At 36.6% G+C, this 22,910-nt stretch overlaps 6 protein-coding genes across 11 annotated transcripts; 3 read left to right on the top strand and 3 right to left on the bottom strand.

The window, feature by feature from the left end:
- Positions 1-7,203: 7,203 nt before the first annotated feature.
- LOC110852542 lies at positions 7,204-7,787 on the bottom strand. The gene is made up of 2 exons (XM_035846427.1): positions 7,611-7,787; positions 7,204-7,554 (listed from the first exon to the last, which is right to left on the bottom strand). The coding sequence occupies exons 1-2, from the start codon at positions 7,719-7,721 to the stop codon at positions 7,321-7,323; spliced, it is 345 nt and encodes a 114-aa protein (XP_035702320.1). The 5' UTR covers positions 7,722-7,787; the 3' UTR covers positions 7,204-7,320.
- On the top strand, positions 7,555-12,271 carry LOC118433919. Of its 3 annotated transcripts, none has more exons than XM_035846426.1 (7): positions 7,555-7,696; positions 7,787-7,847; positions 8,000-9,096; positions 9,714-9,720; positions 9,854-9,940; positions 10,001-10,118; positions 10,567-12,271. In XM_035846426.1, the coding sequence occupies exons 6-7, from the start codon at positions 10,059-10,061 to the stop codon at positions 11,995-11,997; spliced, it is 1,491 nt and encodes a 496-aa protein (XP_035702319.1). In that variant the 5' UTR covers positions 7,555-7,696; positions 7,787-7,847; positions 8,000-9,096; positions 9,714-9,720; positions 9,854-9,940; positions 10,001-10,058; the 3' UTR covers positions 11,998-12,271. The 3 variants fall into 3 exon arrangements, with proteins under 3 accessions (XP_035702319.1, XP_035702318.1, XP_035702317.1); XM_035846425.1 differs by having other exon boundaries at positions 8,000-9,103; XM_035846424.1 differs by having other exon boundaries at positions 8,000-9,103; positions 9,700-9,720.
- A 495-nt stretch (positions 12,272-12,766) lies between these two features.
- LOC110854160 (S-phase kinase-associated protein 1) lies at positions 12,767-14,110 on the top strand. Its single transcript, XM_022102562.2, has 4 exons — positions 12,767-12,921; positions 13,172-13,363; positions 13,458-13,580; positions 13,681-14,110. Exons 2-4 carry the CDS (start codon positions 13,172-13,174, stop codon positions 13,855-13,857), a joined length of 492 nt encoding a protein of 163 aa, XP_021958254.1. The 5' UTR covers positions 12,767-12,921; the 3' UTR covers positions 13,858-14,110.
- On the bottom strand, positions 13,993-16,218 carry LOC110854147. 2 transcript variants are annotated; one of them, XM_035846274.1, is made up of 6 exons: positions 16,082-16,218; positions 15,775-15,953; positions 15,611-15,699; positions 15,329-15,459; positions 14,712-15,224; positions 13,993-14,457 (listed from the first exon to the last, which is right to left on the bottom strand). In XM_035846274.1, the coding sequence occupies exons 3-6, from the start codon at positions 15,662-15,664 to the stop codon at positions 14,280-14,282; spliced, it is 876 nt and encodes a 291-aa protein (XP_035702167.1). In that variant the 5' UTR covers positions 15,665-15,699; positions 15,775-15,953; positions 16,082-16,218; the 3' UTR covers positions 13,993-14,279. The 2 variants fall into 2 exon arrangements, with proteins under 2 accessions (XP_035702167.1, XP_021958244.1); XM_022102552.2 differs by lacking the exon at positions 16,082-16,218 and having other exon boundaries at positions 15,775-16,043.
- A 402-nt stretch (positions 16,219-16,620) lies between these two features.
- LOC110863034 lies at positions 16,621-18,518 on the top strand. Of its 2 annotated transcripts, XM_022112246.2 has the most exons (8): positions 16,621-16,863; positions 17,013-17,113; positions 17,205-17,237; positions 17,315-17,334; positions 17,401-17,595; positions 17,680-17,803; positions 17,881-18,227; positions 18,310-18,518. In XM_022112246.2, exons 2-8 carry the CDS (start codon positions 17,062-17,064, stop codon positions 18,436-18,438), a joined length of 900 nt encoding a protein of 299 aa, XP_021967938.1. In that variant the 5' UTR covers positions 16,621-16,863; positions 17,013-17,061; the 3' UTR covers positions 18,439-18,518. The 2 variants fall into 2 exon arrangements, with proteins under 2 accessions (XP_021967938.1, XP_035714095.1); XM_035858202.1 differs by having other exon boundaries at positions 16,621-17,113.
- Positions 18,519-18,527: 9 nt separating this feature from the next.
- On the bottom strand, positions 18,528-22,893 carry LOC110852454 (sensory neuron membrane protein 2-like). 2 transcript variants are annotated; one of them, XM_035858192.1, is made up of 8 exons: positions 21,478-22,893; positions 21,341-21,362; positions 21,202-21,262; positions 20,946-21,090; positions 20,222-20,428; positions 19,551-20,051; positions 19,366-19,491; positions 18,528-18,959 (listed from the first exon to the last, which is right to left on the bottom strand). In XM_035858192.1, the coding sequence occupies exons 1-8, from the start codon at positions 21,586-21,588 to the stop codon at positions 18,723-18,725; spliced, it is 1,410 nt and encodes a 469-aa protein (XP_035714085.1). In that variant the 5' UTR covers positions 21,589-22,893; the 3' UTR covers positions 18,528-18,722. The 2 variants fall into 2 exon arrangements, with proteins under 2 accessions (XP_035714085.1, XP_021956262.2); XM_022100570.2 differs by having other exon boundaries at positions 21,202-21,362.
- Between the last annotated feature and the right edge of the window lie 17 nt (positions 22,894-22,910).

Raw genomic sequence — 22,910 nt, 5'->3', positions numbered from 1 at the left:
TATATATGTAAGCTATGTAGACATGAAATTTTAATTAACACCATCTTTAATGGGTAACCGAGTCTCGGATTTCGTTCACAAAATATGTATGTGTACATACACATATGTATATTGGAAAATGAGTCATACATATCAGAGATAAGTACATATACATCAAGAAGAATAGAATTGAGGTGGTGACTCATGTGTATGAACTTGTGGTGCATAGTTTTATTTGTGTTTCAATCTGGATGTCAGACACTGGATAAAGACGGTTGACGGTGTTGGGTGTTACGTATATGTATGTATGAATATGTATGCACATATAGTACCGATAAGAAATCATAGATGTATCAAATTTCGTGGGAATGAAGAAAGCGACTTAACAAACGATCAGGGTTGGCCAAGATAGTTTAACAAGATACAAGATATATATTGTATCTTGTATCTTGTGTAACGGAGTTTATCTTATCTTTTATCTTGTATCTGAACGTTTCTCAAACAGTATTTTGTATCTTGTATCTGGAGAATTTATTTCGATCAAATTTTATTTGAAATACTAGTCAAGATACAAGATAAATTTTTAGTGAAAACCGGGAAACTTGCATATCTGGTAGTATTAAAACTTGGAATTATGAAGATTTAAAAACCTCAGTGTACAGCTTTGCCGAGCCGGATGCAAGGTTCTGTTGTATAACGTCGTTATATTTATTTATCCACAGTAAATAAACCCTCGCACGTTGGCAAATTTTGTAATTTGCATTATATTCCTAACCATTAGAGCAATTATTCCAAATTTCAACTGAATATACTGGTAATAATAATTTCAGCTCCATAGAATAATTTTAAAAAATCAGTATGGGTCACCACAGATGAAATCCTCATATCCACTCTAATAAAGTGGTAGTATGATCCCTGGCTGCCTGCCTGCCTGGCTGCCTGTCGCGTGAAGCGATGCAAGTTGCCCCGTAGCGGAGACAAAGAAGGAAGCGGAGCAACCACTGCATGAATGAATGCATGCATGAACCCGTACCCCACATACATACATCACTCATCAATAGTGGTTATCATGATAAGTGATCGTGATAAATACTATTAATTAATTATTTTAGTTTGAGAAACTCCACCCACAGCGAGTGGCATATCAATTCGAATGTACTTTTGACGCCAAATCCAACGCCGTCAATGGTTTTGATCTCCGAGGCCCGCGTGACCTTCCCGTGACCGTGGGGGTAAATATGGCTTATTCGTGATGTCGCATATCAATTCGAATGTACTTTTGACGCTGAATCCAACGCCGTCAATAGCTTGGCGTTAATTGTAGAAGTTAACGGGGTTTATGGAACTTAACGGGAGCGTGAAGCGTGGGAATTTAAATAGCTAGCTATGCAGTTACTCCCACGCGACGGGAATTTATGTAATTAGCTATTCAACTACTCCCACAGGGGGAAATCAAATTGTACTTTGACCAGGTTAATTAAAATGCAGTATGACTTGGGCAAACCCTCAGTCTGATGTATGTATGTAGTATGACAAAGTCTCCACCGGGAATTATTTAAAGTATAGTATGACGGATTTTTCGCTTTGGGCACACCCCCCACTGGAACTCTAGAAACCGGCCTTGGCCGGGCTATACGCTAGTTTGTTTATAAATTGAAAACAGGGACTTGCATTATAAATTACAATGTAAGTTATGAGTCTATACTATCATTATTAACAAGTTACTCGGCTACAATACAAAAAATCAAGTGGTGATTCGTTATTTCATGTTTTTTTTGCAAGCTTCGAATAATTTATCTTGTATCTTGAAAAAATTATTTCAAATAAATATCTTGTATCTTGTATCTGGGATCACAGCAGATAAAATCTATCTTGTATCTTGTATCTTGTGTAACTCTAATTATTTGTATTTAGTATCTTGTATCTTAGGGTTTCGTTCAAATATTTTGTATCTTGTATCTTGTATCTTCGAAACAAAGTATCTTGGCCAACCCTGCAAACGATACAGTGACGTCGGAAGTTTTGGGACACATGCATGGGGACATTAGTATTGGAGGAGGAGGGACTTATTAAAATTGGTAACTGGGCAAGGTACGATTGTTAAAAGTTTTTGTGGGGACAATCTTCCCCTGTCCCCCTGCTTCCGCTGCCAATGCCAACAAACCTTAATTCTCCACTCCGATTCTCCTCTCTGTACGGTGCAGTCTAATTTCTACCCTCTTGCATAGCTCCCTGCTCTCTTAAATATATTTTTAAACTTCAGTAGTCGAAATTAAAGTTATATTTATTTATTTTAAATTTTGAATTATACTTTTGTTCTTTTAATTTCGAAGTGGGGGTTGAATTTTCTAAGGAAAGACGAAGTTGCTAATTTTACTTTCTTTTGCTGGGACGGTGCTAGCAATGAGTTCTAATCCGACTATCATGGTGAGAATATATACGATAATTGTAACAATTTGTGTGGCAGGTGGTTATGGTACTTGCAGGGGTGGGCAAGATACTTTGGTCGTAAGATACAAGATACAAGATAAGATACTTTCTAGGATAAGATATAAGATACAAGATAAAAAGATACATCTTGTTCAAGTACACAAGATACAAGATACAAGATACTTTCCTAAAAATTGAGTAGTCAAGATACAAGATACAAGATATGTATCTTAAGATACTTTTATATTAGATAAGATACTTTCTTATCTTAGCTTGGTATTCATGCCCAATTAGTCATGTTTAATCATTTAAACGAAAAAATCTAGTGAGTACAAAATTTAAAATCATTCTATAATCATTTTACAAATTTTGTTGCCAGTGCTTATACTTCGAAAAATTTCGAAACTTCGAAAACTAGAACTCTACCTGACATACGTATATTTTTAAGAAGTTGGTATTATTTTTACAATATTCCCTGCTTATTCAAACTAAACCCTATAAAGTCTATACACTAGTTCAGCGAAGGTACATAGTTATCATGCATGTGCAACGTATGTATGTGTACAAGTGTAAGAGTACACATGAACATATATACATATATATGAATATATGTATATATGTACGTACAAGTTTGTTACCAATTGGCAAAACGTAAACTAAAAATTCACCAAATTTTGGTTACGACAAATTCATGGTCAAATTTACTGCCAGTAGTAAGAAATTGACTTGATTTGACTGAATTTTGAGAAAAAGTATCTTGTATCTTGTCAACTATCTTAAGATACTTTTCTGCCAAGCATATCTAGATAAGATACTTACACAAGATACTTTCGACTTTCTAAAAGATACAAGATACAAGATAGAAGATACTTCTCTGATCAGGCGACGAAGATACAAGATAAAGATACTATCTTGTATCTTCTATCTTTTATCTTGTATCTTGACCAAGTATCTTGCCCACCCCTGGGTACTTGTAACTGTAACCTATTCATTTTAAAACGCTAATTAGAGATAGAAAAACTAGAGAAGTGTCAAAATCCAATCATTTCAAAATTATGAACTTTTTTTTAGATAAAATTCTTGTCCACTTTCTTTTGCCAAATTTCCTTTTTCGGCCTTATAGATTTTTAATTCATACTCAGCGACATCCAAAATCTTGTCAATCTAAAATTTCACCAATACATATGTAATACCAAGCTTTTCGATAGGAATGGGTCGCCCAACCTTCTGACATATCCGGGATTAAGGATTGTCGAAAATGCTCCACCACTTATCTCGCCCTGGCCCCGGCGGAGAAACGATTCTGGAAATTTGTCCTGGCCTCCCAACCCGACAACAAGCTCCACGGGGATAAAATTCTACCCTACTTTGAAAAACTGAACATTCTTGGGAAGCAACAAATCTTGGAGATTGCCACCCCTCCGGAATTTACTGGATACCATGGACACATTCTCAAAGAGAGTTTCGACGCTTACGTGGCGTATTGGAACGAGAACTACTCCCCCGAACAGAAGGACCTCCTCCGACACTACTATGTCGACATGGGGATGACCAGGGAGGAAGCGGGGGATAAAATCCAGCAAATGTACGAAGACATGGTGAACACGGGGGGATGGAAGGACTATGAAATACGGTAGTGGGGTTTGCAATTAGGAAAAAATTTGAGGAATTCGAGGAAAATGAAGTTTTCGTAACGCCGGCCAACGGTGGCGAAAAGGTGAACAGCATGGTCAAGAGGTATTTGGGGATGAAAGTGGACAACGAGGCAAACTGGGTTTAAATAAGAGTGGAGCAGGAATTTTGGAAGGGACGGCAATGTGGGGGAAATATTAATCTACCCTAATAGGTACACACATAAGTAACTTAAACAGTTACCTTAAAATTAAAACGAGAGTTTAGCAAGCAAAATGTTTTGTATTTTTTCTAATTTATAGATGAAACTGTACCTACTACTGCCATATATTCTGTCTCAAGCATTCCGCGCGCAAAAAACATCAGTAGCAGTTACGTTAGCCAGTTGTACTATTTTTTATTGAATTCCCCATGCAATTGTCTATCAGAAACCATCTTCCGAAATTTTTGTGATACAAGGTGCTAAAATGACAGATCGGACAAATCGACGTGTTGCAATTTTTCAGAAACATTTTTGCAAACATAAAAATTCGGCATTTTTCAGTAGATCATTAAAAATCGGAACTAATTGCAAGATGGTCGACCATACCATAAAATGATCCACTAACATTGGCAGTGTTGATAACCGAAAACCGAGTTGAAGGGAACGGTCAAAAAGCTCACAAAAAATCACGAAGGCGCACAAAACCTGAACTCGGCTGAATTCACGCCGGATCCTAAGAAAAATTTCCCTACAAATGAACGGTCCAAGTAAAACTACGTCCCTGGCCCCTAAGCTCGACCTTGGACTTATGTCTTTAAGATGAGAAAAGAAACACTTGCTAACTTCACGCCAAGTAAAAATAGTACCCTTGAAAGCCGGGCACTGATCATGCGGTACGCGCTTGAAAAATTGAAATAAGTATTTTTCAAAGATAAGTAAACTTTCACAATAAAGGCCATATAAAATTAGCAAAAGCACTTTGTCCACACCCCACCAGTCCATATTATTAATAAAATTTTTTAAAATATTAATCGGACCCACCATCCAGATTCTGTGATTTTTTTATTCGGCGTAGATTGGATTTGGTCAAAAAAGTGAATTGTCTTCCTCTGGGGGTGAAATTTCTTGTCAAAAAGTATTTTTTGAAGTTATCGAGCGAATGGAAGAACCACTGGACCACACTCTATTAAAAAATAGCTGCTAAGTATTCGAGCAGGGCTCAGGACCTGCTGATAAGGCCAAAATAGTAAAAATGGGGTAAAATTCCAAAATTTCTTACTCCATTTCGGATCAAGAATAAAATTCACTGTCGCCGAACCTCAGCCTTCTGGAATACGATATGTGGTCCAAACTGAAGCTAGATACATGTGCTAAACACCACATAAGTTTGGAATCCGAGAAAAAATCTGTCGCTTAGAAATGAGACTAATATTCCTTGGAATGAGTGCGTACCGCGAGTGAGATGTGGATATCTGGACTTTGGGCTATTGTAGCTTCGAAAGGAGGAAATTTTGAAAAGTGCCCGGTATATTTTGTAGAGAATTTAATAGGCTTTCTCATGATGTCGTTCGTTTTTTAAAATTCACTAAACTGAGTCCGCTACATTAATTTGTTTAGTGGTCAAAACTTATGGCAGTAGTAGGTAAGCTACTTATTTTTGAACTAGTTAAAATTATATCTTTAGCTTCAAGTTACATATAATGCTTGATAGATACAGACCCGTTGCTCGGTTCTACACCGGACAAAAAGTCCTCTTTTGATGGGAATCGAGCGTGCACGCGCTCTTCCCTACTTTTGCACCGAGTCATGTGAAATTTTAAACTTTGTCCTAGAGATGCTAAATTTGGCATGCACATGCACCAACATATGCTGCATCATAATATAACATCAATTCCCGTTCCGTTCGCTATAAATTTTTCAGGAAAAATCAAAAACCAAATGTCATCCCTATTCCGTTTGGTTTTTGATTTTTCCTGAAAAATTTATAGCGAACGGAACGGGAATTGATGTTATATTATGATGTAGCATATGTTGGTGCATGTGCATGCCAAATTTAGCATCTCTAGGACAAAGTTTAAAATTTCACATGACTCGGTGCAAAAGTAGGGAAGAGCGCGTGCACGCTCGATTCCCATCAAAAGAGGACTTTTTGTCCGGTGTAGAACCGAGCAACGGGTCTGTATGTAAATATATTTTACTGTTATTTTCTGGAACTAATTTTCTTACTAAATCTGAGGAAGAGTATTTTCAAATTAGTACATTAAAATCGGTTAAATTAGCAAACTGGTACATGCATATACATATATGACTTCATGACAACTAGGTATGTTTGATGTATTTAATTAAATGAGTTTTGTACTTCTTTAAATAATAAATCATGTAAGTATGGGGAAAACATGAGTAAATTGATCCGATATCCGCTGCACATGCATATGTACATACATTATACTCTCTCTCCAAGTCACCAAACAACAGCATCGGCGCGTCACCCCGATAAATGCGAAATTAGAATGGATGTATATTTGCAGAAAATTTTACACAAAGCAATGCACGGTATATATGAGAATCTCATATATACACCTCATTATCAGATGGCAAATTGCAATGTTCTCAAATTCTCATGCATACTTCTGAAGTATTACTTCACTATTTAATACTGGAAAGTGGCATGGGAGGCAGGTTGAGACAGATTGAGCCAACGTACGTACGTACGTTATACACATGTGTTAGGCGACGTATACAGTACAGTATGTATACATAATACATCATACACAAGCATATTATGAATATTGTATTGTCGTGTGAATACAAATTAAATTGTAAGTGTATAAGCCAATAAACAGATTACCAGTTATTCCTGCAACACTGTTTAATTTAAAAATATTTATTTCCATTAGTTACGACCACTTATATCCTCCTCTGCAATACTTTATGTATGCCAATACCAAGTTCAAGTTACATAAGCATTTCGTCCCATCTTATAATTTTGGTGCTCATTTTTCCAGCATGACATTCCGCAATATGTAGGTATACATAGACAATAAATATGTAATTAAGTATTTAATATAACACGAGTCACGTGATATGCAAATGCAAACTGCATGATTTCTACATATACGTAATTATTTATGTCCATATGTACAAGTATATATACGACTCTGCTCCAAAATTATCAGTTAATTAACCATTGATAAGATAAAATATACTTCAATTATTATAAAAAGTGAAGAATTTTCGGGGCACAAAGTCAAACGGGTTTCAGATGCTGGGCATAACCAATTATTTAGCTGACCAGTCTAAAATGGGACCCTTTTCACGAGAGCATATTCCACCTCAGACACGAGAAGGCACATGTCAGCCAAACTAATGACCATGTCATCCGATTTTGGCAATTCTTTCGTTCCCATGACATGTTTCGCCCTTTCAGAATTCCCAGAATTCCTTTCAGAATTTCCGAAATTTTCAAAGTGTTTAGCGATCGTGGTTGACCCGTACGTGACTGGTCCACCCACTCGCTCAGTTTGCGCTCCCTGTCATGGAAATAAAATTGTCGTCTTTGGAAAGAAAGTTATTGATTACTTTCTACCAGTTTAGTCCCCACTTCCGGTTTGGGCGGATGTTGAATGTGATTCCCATTTTTGTCCAGGGTCACTGGTGGGAATTTAGCTGCAGGTAAGACTCCCATTATTTTGTCCATTGCTTTGGAGATTTTGTTTGGATCGTGCCCATTGAAATGAAACGGTTTCGGCTCCTCCTCCGCAGATTTCTTGACCTCGTCGAGCAATTGCTGCTTGTGACACCACATCATGTACTGGAAAACTGTGTAAGTAGAAAATTAACTAAATATATGTATGTTGACAAATATAATTTATTTAAAATATTTGTATACCGTCCATGTTTTAGAATTTGTAATTTATGTCGGTATTACTTTTTTCAGCAAAGGAAGTAATCTAGTTGTTATTATTTTGTTCTTAGGATTCGAACGTCCTAAAGATCGAGTGAATCTCAAAAGACGAAGACTCCTTAAATAAGAACGAAATTACTCGTGTCTGTATTAGATAATGAGATCCTGGGGGCTTTCCTGTCACGGGATTTATTACAAAGTTATGCAGTTATCTGTTCACGAGGGACAAAGAGCGTCACAATGTAAATATGCATTTATTGTTCACATGGTCGCATCGTGAAACATTTACATTGTGAATCCGGATGATCACGGGTAAAAATTATGCAGACTAGTGAAAATATGCAGATGGCTTAGAATAATTAATAAATGATAACCAGGTGGGGCGTGCGCATTCCTTTTATGTAGGCAGGACATGAGGCTGGCATATGATTCGACAAATAATCAAATCATCTCCATATGTAAATATGCATGTATTTGACCGAGCATAATTTTCTCGTTGGAATTAGCATTTGATTGAGGTAACGCTACCAACCTGGTTACTAGTAATCAAACTACAAAATTAAAGGACAATACGAGAAGGTCCAGAAAACCTGGCTGTAGAAAGTCAGACTAATTTGAACTTGATTTCCTCTGCTCCCCCCAAGATGGTCAAGAAGAGTTTTTTTGTAGACTGAAAACCGACAGTAATATTATACTTTTGTAGCAACGAAAAATGCTACAACCCAAATTTTCTACGTGTGCAATCCATCTCTAAGGTTCCATTTGACCTTATCAAAGTGGTTATTTGTATTTCAAGGCGATTAATGACTTTCCATATCTTTGTTGCATACTTTTGCATATTAGAAATCCTTCGGATCAAAGCAGTCGATTATGTGAACAAGAATGATAAATAATGTGGATTTTCTGTTAATTATCCGCTTTAATAACTTGCCGCGATGTATGTGAATGTATTCAAAAATATTGTTTCGAAATTTATGTCGCCACGCTTTGTTCCACATGGATAATTTTCATGGAAATATGCCAAGCAGGAGACAAAGACGAGCGAGACAAAGAGACCGCGAGCAACAGCTCCGGTTCTATAAAAATCATATAATATTGAGCACGTTGAAATTTGTAATCGTGTAAAAGTAAAAAATATACAACTTCAAACTTTATAATTTACTCAGGAGTAGAAGGTCACTACTTGTCGGGCCCCGATTTCGATCTCCTTTGGATATGTTGTAGTACTACATGAGTGTAGAAAAAGTGAAGGAGGGTTAGACTCCATGAGCCCATTTACGCCCGCCACACCCCCTCAAAGCCGCCCAAACCCCCAGAGTTGCCGCACTAAAATCATCGCCAAAAATCGAGTTTTGGTCAGATTTTCAAGAAATTTACATTTTTGTGATCCCAGATAGTTGCTCTATCATATCCGATAGCAAACTCAATTTTTTTGAAATTTCGAATTTTTTCAATACATACCCTTGGTCAGAAAATCTTCGAAAATATTGAAAATTTCAAAAAAATTGAGTTTGCTATCGGATATGATAGAGCAACTATCTGGGATCACAAAAATGTAAATTTCTTGAAAATCTGACCAAAACTCGATTTTTGGCGATGATTTTAGTGCGGCAACTCTGGGGGTTTGGGCGCTTTTGAGGGGGTGTGGCGGGCGTAAATGGGCTCATGGAGTCTAACCCTCCTTCACTTTTTCTAGACTCATGTAGTACTACAACATATCCAAAGGAGATCGAAATCGGGGCCCGACAAGTAGTGACCTTCTACTCCTCAGCCTTGATTTTTTAGTCTATAGGTATTTGTATTACTACATATTTATTTAATAGACGTATATCATTTAAGATCACTCATCCTCAGTTTGTTGTTGATATACGTTTTTTCCACTCAACATTTAATAAACGATTAACTTTTGTGATGTTTTATTTTAGATTTTGGACAATTTGCTTTATCGATTGACCGATATCTTGACGAAATTTGTGAGCTAGAGCGGTACAAGACTCGTAGTAGTTAATAAGGTATACAACTTGAAATTTAAATTGGTTTGAACACGTCATTAATTAAGATCATATTTTTAGCACTCCTTGAATGAAACAAGTGGATTGACACCTTTTACTGGCTATTACTTTGAACGCAATGGATTTGGGCAATAACCATGACGACCCTAATCCCCATTTCGCCCTTATGCTCCCAGAGGTATTTAACCTGAAACAAATTGTGAATTTAATATTTGGAATTTTGAGGTTTAAAAAATATATAATGAGCGAACTCACATCAACCTTTATATATCTCGCAAATTTTGTATTGGAAACATACCTTGCGAAGTTTTGGAAATCATGGCGAGATTTCACAAAACTTCAGTTAAAAATCATGGGATTTGTGTTCGCCTGTTTTTATTTCAGATTCAGAGAATTATTACATGAACTTATCCTTTTTCATCTCCATATCAGAATCAGATGCGATAAAATTGCAGAAATTTATCGAACGGAATTAAATCAAAGTAGGATAGTTAGATTGATTTTATAGTTTTGCAAAATTTGCGAAATCATATTTTTAATTCATACGGTTTGGAATGTACATATATTTCTAAACAATGAAGCACAAAAATCAATTTTTCCTGATAAATTATTTTTATAATTTCTAGATTGTGGGAAGGATTGCGACCTTTCTCCCCAAATCTGACCTCCTCACGTGCACGTTAATAAACACGGCGTGGGAAACTGAAATCCGGAAACGTATCCTGGCTTTATCGCGTTGGGCCATCACAGAACATATTATCGCCTGTAGTCAGAACCATTTAAAAGTTCGAAAAAACTGCCCCAGGAGTATCGAACTTTTTGAATTGGATAAATACCTCACGGTCGACGCTTTTGTAGATTTTATTTCGGAGAACGGTCATAAAATCAAAACTTTGGAGACAGGTTTAACTCTACCAAACCCCGCATGGCCCCGATATTTGGAATCATTATCGAATTCCTTTCCCAATATGACTTCTCTCGTGTTAAATCTAACGCTACGGGATGACGCTGAGTCAATTTCTGAAACCCAATTCCCCCCAGAAACGTATTCCTTCTCGAAAGTTAAGGAACTCGAAATCTGCTCGTATTTCCCGTCCGATGGTACCCGACCTGGTGAACTAGATGCCCTCTTCTCCTCAATAATACCACAATTTGCCCCCCTATTTCCAAATCTAGTCGCCCTTTCGTTCGCGGACGTTGGTGATTCCGTCGTGCAAAATTGTATCGATTTATTCCCAACTTTGACACGTTTGAAGTTTGTAAGCATGGAATTAACCGTCCCCCTGAGACAAAATGTGCTTAATCTGACGCGGTTAGAAATAGGTCACTATTTTCAGAGCAGGACGGGGTTTTCTGCCTTGCTGAAAATTGCTTCCGCAACTTTGGAATATCTGACATTCTGCGAAGTGCCAAATCTGGATCCCCTCCGGAGACCACGTGGTTCCGAATATCTCCTTCTTCTTCCCATTCTGCCGAGATTAAGGGTTTTCGAATTTGTGCAAAATCAGTGCACGGAGAGGGAAATGTATCAAAACTCGAACATGATACCTGGCCTATTTCTACAATTTGTGGGGGTTGACAGCACCACGAAACGATGGGAATACAGGGTTCATCTCCCAGTTCTGGAAACGATCAGAATTTTGAGAGCGGAAATGTCCAGCTGTGATAAGGCAGAGGATAGAATGACCGAGCAGGAATATTTTGAAGCGAACGTGTCGTTTTTGTACGATTTTTTCTTGCACGAAAGTAATTCGCCTGGTTTGAGTGTAAAACAGTTAGATGTCCCGTTCCCACCAGGAGACAAGTTTAGACTGGTGACAGTTACGGAGTGTGAGTGCGGGAGGGAAATCGGTTTATGTGAGTGTTTCGAATTTTGGGACAGGGTGGTCGCAGTTTTTCCTAATTTGGTGAGATACGCGGCCATGGGGGGAGCCTGGGAAAGGGCAAGAGCGGCCAAGGTGAAACAGTGGGTCGATTTAGGGGAGGAGTTAGGTTTTGTGAGGGAAATTAGGGGGGAAGACGCGGGGAGAAAAGCGGACTTGAATTTAGGCGACTAGGTATATCTCGAGGTGTTAAAAAAATAAGAAATTTGTTAGCTAAATTCGTTGTTCAGAGATTGGTAAGAATTTTTAAAACATTTCTAAGCAAATAGTTTGGCTTTAATTTTTATATTTTTTTACGCTATTTAACAAATTACGAAAACATGCATTTTTATGTATATTTAATTATATGTAGTTTATACATTAGTATTTATCCTACTATTTACAAACGAAAATTTTGTACCCGTTAATTAATTGATGAAATAAAAATAATTTTGCTGGTGAAAAAAAACCTTTACCTTTTCACTCGTCACTTAAATTTACTTAGCCACACCTTTTGTGTGTATGGATTTAGTATGTCATGTCATAAAATATAAGTTGTGCATGTACAAAATTTTTTGCACTTTTAAAGCATAAAAACGTTGAGACAAGAACTAAATACATACGTACGTACACACATATCTGTATTTGTTCAATTAATTAATTGAAGTACTTATAAGTACTCGTTCGAAAAAGAAAACTCTTAAACTCAACAAATCCTCAAAAAGTCAAAATTAGTAGCTTCCTTTCGTGGAATTGGACTCATCCAGTTGGGGATATACAACAAATGTACATAATGTAAACCGAGGCATACGAAAGGTCAGGTTAACGTAAGGATTAAAAAGGGTTCGTTTCATATGAATAAACTTACTTCATTTCGAATGTATGCATGATATATCCCAAATCAGGTTTCCAAGTTCCACAAAACCAAGCACTCAATACTGGAGCTTTATTTTTATTACCAGCATATTTATAAAATCCTAACCACGACGCCTTTAAAAAGGTATCAACATTAAATTCTGCCTCATTCCAACTTTGATACGGAGGAGTTAACTCGTAAAACTTTCTTGCTCGAGTAAATACACAAGTACATAATTTCCTTCAAGTCTACTACTCTCAATTGTAAGTACTTATTGAAATAGAATAAAGTTGAAATTACAGTATTTCAAATTCGAGATTTAATTCTACAAACCTGCAAATAATACCATACCAAATTTCTCAAACTATTTTAATTTGGAGCATTTAAACTTTTGAATTGAATACCCTGCCCATTTTTTAACTATTCTGAAATACTTACACTATAATTCTCATGAGTGAAAGTAACATGTAAATTACATGATTTAATATGAAAATCAACTTGAATTAATTTCAGATGCCTTTCGTCAATTTGGAATCTTCGGATGGGGACTTGGTCAAGGTTGATGTTGACGTGATTAAATGCTCTGTAACGATCAACGCTCTCATAGAACACTTGGGGCTGGAAGATGACAACGAAGTCGTCCCCCTGCAAAATGTTGGTACAGAAACACTGCATAAGGTCCTTGCATGGGCCAAACATCACAAGGTATGCAAAAATAAAACCATTCTTGATTATAAATTTGCATATGTGCTAAATGAATTGCAAATTAAATTGACTATTACTAACTAAATACGTACAGGATGATCTCCCATCCGTTGATGATGACGAGGACGATCCACCCCGGGAGCGACGCACCGATATTACCACGTGGGATGCCAATTTCATAAAGATGGAACAAATCCAGCTATTTGACCTGATTCTGGTAAGCTTCCTGCAAACAAAAATATTGCGAAATTGAGTGCATTGCTAGCGTACTTTGTCAGAAAAATAATATTTTAATGTTTTACTTTCTCTTGGATTAGGCTGCAAACTATCTCGACATTAGTGGCTTGTTGGACCTCGGGTGCAAGATTGTAGCGGACATGATCAAAGGAAAGACGGCAGATGAGATTCGCACAATGTTCAACATCGTGAATGATCTGACGCCCCAGGAGCAGGAACAAATTCGAAAGGAGAACGAATGGTGTGAGGAAAAGTAGGCAGATTTTTAATTTGTATTATACATTTCATACTAAGCACATACAAGAAATTGTACGTTTATATGAGTTTGCCTGACGCGTCATTTGTAGAGATTGTTTTCCATAAATAATTTTCAAAACATTTTGCAAAGCAGATTCGAAGTTTGTGCGATAATTTTCGCAAACTTAACTTTTTATTACATTGTTAATATCTGATAAAATTAAAATGAAATATTTGAAATAAATTTCCGGAAATTATTAAATATTTTGAAAATGCTTGGTTAAGAAATCATATTATTTTACAAAATTTTATCAACTTTAAAAACATGGTAGTAATTACTTAAACATTTACTTCCTCATCATCATTCTCATACTTTAAGTAGATTAGATTGAGTGGTCGTAACAAAGATAACGGTCCGATTCGTAAAACCAGGTCGCCAATTTTAGCGAGGTGACTCCACACAAACTTTCTTGTGGTTCGGCCAGTCTTGTTTTTGACAATTTTCTGAACAGTATCGGATCACTTTGCATCGCGAACAGCGTTTCAGAATTCCCTCCTTGAAAACATCCTCCTTCCAACAAGTGCCACATTTCAGGGCTGGGTTTATTGGCTCAGCGTCCCTAAATAGAAAAATCATTTTCCATAAGTAACCAACGAAACAACACCAATACAATACGTACAAATGAAGCTGTGATACTGAAATCGATAATACTACAAATTAGTTAACCAAGAAATTAGGAAAATCAATAACAAATTGGAAAATGATACTTAATAAAGATCCAAAAGTGGCCTAATTGATGTGCAACAGCTCAAGTTGAGTTACTCAACTAAAGAGTGTTTAACACGATGTACAACTTTGATAAGGACAACTCACCCAAAACCCATCGCATACATCAGATCAGTGATTAGCATCTCTTGGGAGGCTTCAAACAGCTCGTTTGCCCAGTAAGTTGGTCGGGTTTTGTCCTCCTTGCCAAATGAGGTGACCACCGCTCCTTTCGAAAATTCGCTTATGTAGTGGAGAAACACGCTGTTGAACCAGCCGGCTGATCCCAACTCGTCCACCATTGTCATGTAAGAGACATTTTCCTTCTTCTTGAACTCCTTGCATCGGAGAAATTCAACAGTCCACCCGTCCCCGCAGGTGCATTCAGACACAGATGCACATTTGCATCTAACCGCATGGCGGATGTTCTTCACAATCTCTTCCCCTACGTCGGCAAAGATCCGCGACTCGGGTGGAATGGTGGCAGCGTCCTCGTAAAAGTGGGCGTTTGTCGGGTCAATGATAATGACCCGTCTATTAGCCGGGTTACATCGGTCAAGAACCACACCAAGGTAGATTGTAAACGGTTGCACGGCTGGAACCAACCCAACGTTTGCCCATCTTTGGTAATAAAATTCGGTATGAAATTGTACACAAATATTTCATTTAGAGTAGAATCGCGATCATTATTCATGACCAAATATGTAAATAAATACGTCACGTACCTGGGATAGCTTCGGCAGACCTGCGTCTTGATGAGGATGGCACTCCACTTGCGATTCTCTTCCCTTTCGACCCGCAAAAAGTGAGGATTGACCCTCGTCTTTGGATGGGTTGCGTCCGCCATTTGGATCGTCTACAGAGCAAGGTTATAATTAGTTATGACTCGTTTTCAGTTAATGATGATAGTACGTGTCAAGCGAAATAGTAGAGCATGACATTTAGTGAAAAGAGTTTGTTTGACATTTGAATTGAAGAATTACAACAATTTATTTAGTTTAACTTACCGAGTCCACAAACCCCAAATTGTCTAAATGCTTTTTAGTGAGAGGAATATCCATTATGATCAAAATTCACTTTGGTGCAACTTGAAAATCTGAAAAATGGAAAAAAATACACTTTGATTTCGTGAATCTTATTGTTGAATTTTAAATCCTATTGAAAATGGTACCTTTTATTTATCTTATCGCTTGTTAATTGTCCGGCAAAAATTTAAATCGAACAATGAAGGAACCAGCGGACAATAGACCGTAAAGTGAAGAATCAGTAATTGACAACTGATTTGAGCTGACCGGCTACCTTCTCCGCATTCGTGCCTGAGTGGGGCGCTGTGATACTTCGTAGCTTTTTCTTAGGTGAGGCATATCATGGAAAATATATTTTATTTGAAGATTAAGTACATGTTATGTTTCAAATTTGAAACAAAAGCCATTAATTTTCTGACGTTGTTAAGTATGAACAAAGAATTTAAAACTGACCTGGCAGAACAGTTTAGCAGGAATTATAAAAAAAATAAAATGGGAAATCATATTCGGGTTGGCCAACTTTTTCGCACTTTTTACCTCGGAAATTAAGTTATTATAGGTCAGTTCTATAGTGTGAGACCTTAACATAATTATTTTTCCCAACATAGAACGAAGTGTAATACATACATGTACAAACTAATATAAAAACTCGTTTGTTTGTATACCAAGTCATTAGTATGTATGCATATGTATTATTATGTACTTACCTTCCATGATATGCTTTTGCCTAATATTTACATACTTCATTCAAGTTCATGGTCGACATTGAACATACATATCCTGATTATACATAAATACAACCAGTTTGACATTCCATGCACTTGACCCTATTTAACAAACTTAATCTTCCATCGTTAAATTTTTTCATACACACGTATGTATGACATACATGTATTCGGAAAGAGTCTCACTCCATGGGGAACTTTAGTACCCAGAAAATATACAAAAAATGAACATAAACGTTATTCCAAACAACTCCAAGCTTGTTACAGCGTCATTGTTACAGAGTCATTGTCAATCAGAGACATGGACAGTGACCTTGTTTTGCGATAGATACGTAAAATTCCGTTATACGCATACTCGCAAGAAGTGTAACGAATCAATCTTATTGATAACATAATTCACTTATCCAATTGTGCTTATCTACATAGTTTAGCCATACTCTGTTCCGTTTTCTGACCCAAGCTAGCCTACATATATAAACTCAATTTTGTCTCTGCGAGAGCATTTTAATCGTAAATAGACAGTTATTATTTAATACTCGTTTTTTCTGTCATTTAAACTCTCAAATAGAACGCAATAATTTTACCGAACTACTTACGCACATATTTTTAGTTTAAGACTTAAATATTAAAGACTTCCATTTATCAATTTAATTGTACAGATTGACACACCCAAGCCACACCACATCAGTGTTCACGAAGATAGGAAAAATGCTGAAAGCATTCTCAGTTCAATTTTTATTCTGGGTTTTAATTCCGATACGTGAGTTATTAAAATTTAAAGGAATAATATGTACATATTTTTCAGTTTATTAAATATTCCTTCACTTTTACATACATAATTCATCTTGCAGAAATATCCGCCATTTTGTGGGATGACTTTAGAGGTTACTAAATACATACATAAATAGACCGAGTTAATATAAAAAATCTGTAATAAATTCATTTTTTTAATACATTCCAGTTAAATTCGGGCCATCCGCGGTAAATTGGTCTTCCCGTAAAAAAAACACAATTAAAATTTTCATACATTTCTAATTTGCTCAACAGAATCGTACTGAAACAAATTCCTTCGTACGAATGCCTACCAATGTCAATAATGCAATTGCGGCAGGAATGGTTAACACCAGCCCGGAGTGCATCAACGGAGGAAAATATTTCGGGTTTCGGTATAAAAACCGAAATTCGGACGGGATTTATTTACTCTTTGATAAAAACGGGGTCATTGCAGGGATTCAAATGTCGGTAAGGATAAAACTTAGCAATGCATCTTAATTTATTTACATATACATAATTTGCAAATTTTTACGCCGACATTTTTCTTCATAGTTGGCCAAAGACGACATTATGAAACAAAACAATCCATATCGTTTCGATTTACTCCCAATGTTCCAAAATGAGACAATTCGTGGAAAACAGTATACCTTTCTAACTGCATATTTCGTCAACCCAGGTACATACACATGCGTAATTTTCTCCATTTTTAGATTTAAAAAACGAACAACTTCTAAAAAAATGACACATTTTCAGCCATCATCTGTACCACCGGGCGTGATCCGACGACTTACCATGCCGAGGGGACAGGCAGTGGTCTCTACTTTCAAAATGGTCCCACCCCACATCCCTCCAACGTTGTCGACGTCCCCACCTACCGTCCCGACGCGGCTGCTGAGGGCTACACCAACTGTGAATGCCTCCCTGGGATGGGATTCCATAACTTTTGGCAGGTGGAAAAATGGGATGACACCAACTGTCGGGAAGTCCAGCCCATCCAACTCCTCTACAACTGGGATGGCGCCATGATCGGATTCGTGTTCCAGATTTTGGCGAAATCTTCAAACCCTCAATTTGAAGTGCCTCCGAGCCGACTTATCAAGGTTTACTTTGCAACAGTCTTATCTCTGAGTGATAATTTCGTTGAGATATGAGATGGCTAAATAATATAAATATATGTTCTAGGCAATCATTGGAATGGATCGGACACCCAAGTGTATCATGGAAACGAACGAAAAATATGGGACTGCAGCGCTACACATTTATTTTATTGATAAGCCTTGGGATTTTAAGTGTCCTGCGGTAGTGGCATGAAGTGCAGAAAAATTTAGAGAATTTTGTTACCAGAGTTTCTGAAAAGTCGCAAATAAATATAATGCATTAAATAAGTTACATATTTATATATTTGCATACGTTGCTTGTTAATATCTGTCTTTACGGTTTTACAAGGTATCTTATATTTACATACTCAAACTATACACGATTTTTCAACTAACGATCCCGTCGTGTGAAAAATTAATTATATTCCATTTGGTTTTAATTACTTAATTACTCATTAGCTAAAAACCCAGTTTTTTATCTCGCTAGCCAAGTATTCATTAAGTATCGAATTTATGTACAGATATCACATTTTTAAATAGCATTTCTTCTCCAAACGTATATCGATATCCATACCAGTCTCGATGCTTTTCTCTCGTAAAGAAAATTATCACTCCGACAATTATAGCACACACGCTCGCCACCAAGCTCGCCCACTTTGCAATCTCCACCAAGGTTAGTGGAATTGCGACTCGCCATCTAAGATTTTCATATGCTTTTGGAAGGTGGGTGGCGACCTGGATTGAAATTGAGAATATTTTAGTAAAGTGTTCAATCGAATCAATTATAAATAAATAATACAATTCGTCAGTCCTAAGCAGAACCGGTGTTTAAAGTGGTACATATGTACATAACAGTGGCAAATACAGATACTGGTATTTTTTGACACCTAGTGGTAAGTATCTCAAAAAGTGGTAGACTGCTCTGTTCGTAAATGATAAATATGAAAAGTGGTGCAAAATCTCTACCTTCAGCTATTTTAGTCTAATCTAGATTGAATTTGGATTAATTTTGATTGTTTTTCGCCGTCAGATTTTTGGGACAACCAATCCAAAGTATACTCATTAATGATCCAGATCATCTCTAATTGTAAGCCCCTACTGTCACATGTACGTATTTAAGGCTGTAAATTTACATAGGTACCTCATTCACCCAGAATAACGGGAACAACGTATCCTTCACTTTGCCCAATCCTTTAATAACTTTTGATTTCTTGATCTCAAGATTCAACTGCATTCTTAACGACCCCATGAGAACAATTCCAGTCGTCTATTAAGAGAAATAATTATACACTAATTTCGAGGGTGATCGCTTCTTAAATGAATTACCGGCTCTATAATAACGACTGTATCATCCCTTTCCGGATTCGGGTTTCCTGCCAATTGTCCATAATTAGGATGCCCATATAGAAAGTGCGGATTTGAGTAAACCATTGGCGCCCCGAGGCACGGTGTTAGAGAAAGTGCGCCATTTTTTAGGCATTTCGATTTATCTTCGTGCTCACAAAAGCACTCATTTTCGGGGGCGGAAACGTCATAGAAATTTTTCGGGATTCCAAATCGGTACCCGGAAATCCCCTCGTATTCCTCGTCCCCCTTGTAGTCCAAACTCCAGGATCGACAGATATCGGGATTGAATCCGCGCAAAATGGATTCTCTCGTGACAAAAGGAGAATACAAAACTCCATCCGAACCACTAATTGCATTGCATCTTTTATCTGGCCAAACGTCCAAGGAGGTTTGACCGTTGAAGGAAATTACGCTGCCAAGTTTGGTGAAATCACGTAATCCAGCATTTACCACGTATGGGAGAGAAGTAGTGCCGTTTTTCTAAATTTAAGGAAAATCAGGATATTACTTTATAAATTTAGACTTCTGATCTAAATAATTTTCAATTGAATTTAATTCTGTAAACTTTTATAAGTTTACAAAAATGGGTGGGTTATAAAAATTGGAGTAAATTTCCTCCTCATAAGAATTTGTATAAATTGTGTGCATACCTCTGTAAAATATCCAAACGTATTATTCCTCATAATTTCTACCCCTAATAAATTTGATATTGATTCGACAATGTCTGAATGAATCCCGTCGAACAAAGCACTCTTAACATTTGTATGTAAAAATAGTGGCGCTTCGAATAGATCGATGTATTCTTGCGCAATGATTTGTATCGGTCGTGGCATCTGTTTCAACTTATCGGCGATCGCCTGTAAAAAAAATGTATCGCTTTTTTGAAATAGCCTTTGAGATTAAATAATTTAAACCGGCATTCTGTCTGTTAACCGGTCCGCAACCGTTAAGAGTTCTTAATAGTGATAAAATCTGCCTCATGTACAAAAAAAATTTATATTCATCTATATAGATTGTAAATGGGGGGATTACGAATTCGCATGGCATTCGCAGACACACGGGTGGCTTGTTTTTGTAGTGTGGCTTATCGGGTATGGCTTATCCGTATAACCCGAGGTATCATAGCTTGCTACTCGTTTAGAAAAAAAAATTGCAAAATTATCTTACAAAATATGCATGCATAAATGTGCCCAAAGTTTGGAAACAAAATAACTTGGTTTTGCAAAAACAAGTTTTTCAAATGTCCATTTCGCAAGGTGTGCTCAATTTGCGAAGTTTTCTAGCTGTGCGAATATCTAGGGTAATGTCTTGAGTTTACCCATTATATTTTGCAAAGGTTAAGGTCTTATTGTAGATAAGCATGATGATACTTACAACAAGAGGAACGTTCAAAATTGTAATTTTATCCCACTCCGATCCATTACTTAAATCCGGCCTAAATTGAAAAATAAATTTGGTCTGATAAGTAAACGTGTCCTCTTCAGGATCCAACCGTAGCGGAATGGTTTTCCGCGTTTTCCTAAAAACAAATAAATACAAACTATTAATTTGAATATTGTGTAACTGCGAACCTACTCATCCTCAATTTACTATAGGAATAAAAATATTCTAAATTTTCCGGTCCACTTACTCATACACGTATGGACCAATTTCCACAAATTTTGGTAAACTTTTCCCAGACGCAACATCCTCTGGGTTTGTCACGTTGTAAATGTAAACTTTTGAGAAAATTTGCACCTTGATGTTTTTAAACGCTTCAAAAACCTCACCTCCTTCCTCAAATCTGAGAAGCTGTAAAAATTCGTGCAAATTTGAGTTATTTATTAAGCGTTGCAACTAAAAATTCAGAGCAATTTATTTAGCAAAGCATAATCTTCCTATGATTTTTCTCTTAATTTGATCACACCTGTGACATCTTCCAATGAGTCGCGATCGGGACCAGGAACCAAAATATGGTAATTGTACTGACCAGCAATACGATCCCGACTAGAAATATTCTTCCTGAAGAACTGTACATTTTCTGATTCTAAAGTCTTTATTTTTACAAAGTTATTGACTAGAAAATAGAATATGGACTGAACAAGTATTTATTTGTATATGTATATAAACAGGCTGACAAATTAATCTTCGCATTTACTCAAACTTAAAATACCCCTAAACATTCACTACCTTTGCTTCAAAGATGCTTTCTGAAGATCACACCATTCCCAAAAAGGTTTTTATATAAGCGGCGAAAGTCTGAAATCTTGCTACTGGCAATATTTTATGACCAATTAGGACCTCATTTAATAGTCCGGAAAAAATGTTGTATGAATTTAATTAAACCATCATCAATACATTACATATTTGTTGCACTAAAAATAAATGAATCCATTTCGGGTTTTATGTATGCATGCCTATGCATCGTGGACGGAAATATGGAGTTGTACAATACCCGGGTGCAAAAACAAAGTCCGGGCGTTTTGGAGTATAAGAAGAGCATAAATGTCCAGGGAATTTTTTAAGGGTGCCATTTCCCTTATAAAATATAGAGTACTTAATATAGAGTAATTTAAATACGGTGTGAAATAGGGCACGGCATCTCAATGCCATGGCCATGGCCATGGACTCATCCTCAGTGCAACTTGGAATAAAATACCATACAACATGATCATGTCTAATCACCAGTAATTGAGCATATATACATGTTATGTATTGGTATTGTTAATGTGTCCTGGGTAGATACTTACATTTGTACATAGGTATGTACATTTATGTATGCTGGTTACGGTAGGTTAGTGAAGAAATTGTGTGAAAAATAGATAATACCTGACCCTGAACTTGTATGCACCTTGAACAAAAACCAATAATGGGGAAGTTCCCAGAAAGCACCGATGCAGTGGCCACCAGAATTTTCTCAGGGTTTGCAAATACCTGAAAATACTTAAATGTATGTATGTACATAGGCAATATTGCAATGCAAGAAAACAATGTGTGCAAATCTAATTGAAGATATATATCATATGCACATATGGATGCACATGTGCATAAACGCAGATACATAAAAAGACGTAAATAGCTACCTACATATTTGCCTATACTACGAACTATTTTCTATTAAATCCTCATAATTTATTATTCTCGATCATAAAGAATTCTTGTGCAATTCAATTAAGCGTTGTATAACTCTTTTTTCCCACAGTATGCACATCCATTAGATTTACATGTATGTAGGCAACACATTTACAAGTTGTAAATTACAACTACACATATGTATGTACATATGTGTATTTAATATTTAGTCTGGAGTATTGCGACTCGCAATTTACGAGTCCAGTAATTTTGCACAGATTTCTCGCA

This window comes from Folsomia candida, unplaced genomic scaffold (genome assembly GCF_002217175.1).
Source record: "Folsomia candida strain VU population unplaced genomic scaffold, ASM221717v1 Fcan01_Sc001, whole genome shotgun sequence".
Classification (NCBI taxonomy): Eukaryota; Metazoa; Arthropoda; class Collembola; order Entomobryomorpha; family Isotomidae; genus Folsomia; species Folsomia candida.
The sequence above is the reverse complement of the archived record's forward strand: the minus strand, read 5'-3'. Positions and strand labels throughout refer to the sequence as shown.

Excerpts from the sequence above, each read along its gene's own strand:
- LOC110863034 (XM_022112246.2), top strand. The coding sequence starts at position 17,062 with ATGCTGAAAGCATTCTCAGTTCAATTTTTATTCTGGGTTTTAATTCCG. Across the intron at positions 17,238-17,314 it reads TTTGTGGGATGACTTTAGAG|TTAAATTCGGGCCATCCGCG; the intron begins GTTACTAAATAC and ends AATACATTCCAG. Across the intron at positions 17,596-17,679 it reads TTGCAGGGATTCAAATGTCG|TTGGCCAAAGACGACATTAT; the intron begins GTAAGGATAAAA and ends TTTTCTTCATAG.
- LOC118433919 (XM_035846426.1), top strand. The coding sequence starts at position 10,059 with ATGGATTTGGGCAATAACCATGACGACCCTAATCCCCATTTCGCCCTT. Across the intron at positions 10,119-10,566 it reads TCGCCCTTATGCTCCCAGAG|ATTGTGGGAAGGATTGCGAC; the intron begins GTATTTAACCTG and ends TATAATTTCTAG.
- LOC110854160 (XM_022102562.2), top strand. The coding sequence starts at position 13,172 with ATGCCTTTCGTCAATTTGGAATCTTCGGATGGGGACTTGGTCAAGGTT. Across the intron at positions 13,364-13,457 it reads CATGGGCCAAACATCACAAG|GATGATCTCCCATCCGTTGA; the intron begins GTATGCAAAAAT and ends AAATACGTACAG. Across the intron at positions 13,581-13,680 it reads AGCTATTTGACCTGATTCTG|GCTGCAAACTATCTCGACAT; the intron begins GTAAGCTTCCTG and ends CTCTTGGATTAG.
- LOC110854147 (XM_035846274.1), bottom strand. The coding sequence starts at position 15,664 with ATGGATATTCCTCTCACTAAAAAGCATTTAGACAATTTGGGGTTTGTG. Across the intron at positions 15,460-15,610 it reads ATTTGGGGTTTGTGGACTCG|ACGATCCAAATGGCGGACGC; the intron begins GTAAGTTAAACT and ends CTTGCTCTGTAG. Across the intron at positions 15,225-15,328 it reads GTCTGCCGAAGCTATCCCAG|ATGGGCAAACGTTGGGTTGG; the intron begins GTACGTGACGTA and ends TTATTACCAAAG.
- LOC110852542 (XM_035846427.1), bottom strand. The coding sequence starts at position 7,721 with ATGGACAAAATAATGGGAGTCTTACCTGCAGCTAAATTCCCACCAGTG. Across the intron at positions 7,555-7,610 it reads CGGAAGTGGGGACTAAACTG|GGAGCGCAAACTGAGCGAGT; the intron begins GTAGAAAGTAAT and ends TTTCCATGACAG.
- LOC110852454 (XM_022100570.2), bottom strand. The coding sequence starts at position 21,588 with ATGTACAGTTCTTCAGGAAGAATATTTCTAGTCGGGATCGTATTGCTG. Across the intron at positions 21,363-21,477 it reads CTCATTGGAAGATGTCACAG|CTTCTCAGATTTGAGGAAGG; the intron begins GTGTGATCAAAT and ends GAATTTTTACAG. Across the intron at positions 20,429-20,945 it reads TTTTGAACGTTCCTCTTGTT|GCGATCGCCGATAAGTTGAA; the intron begins GTAAGTATCATC and ends TTTTTTTTACAG.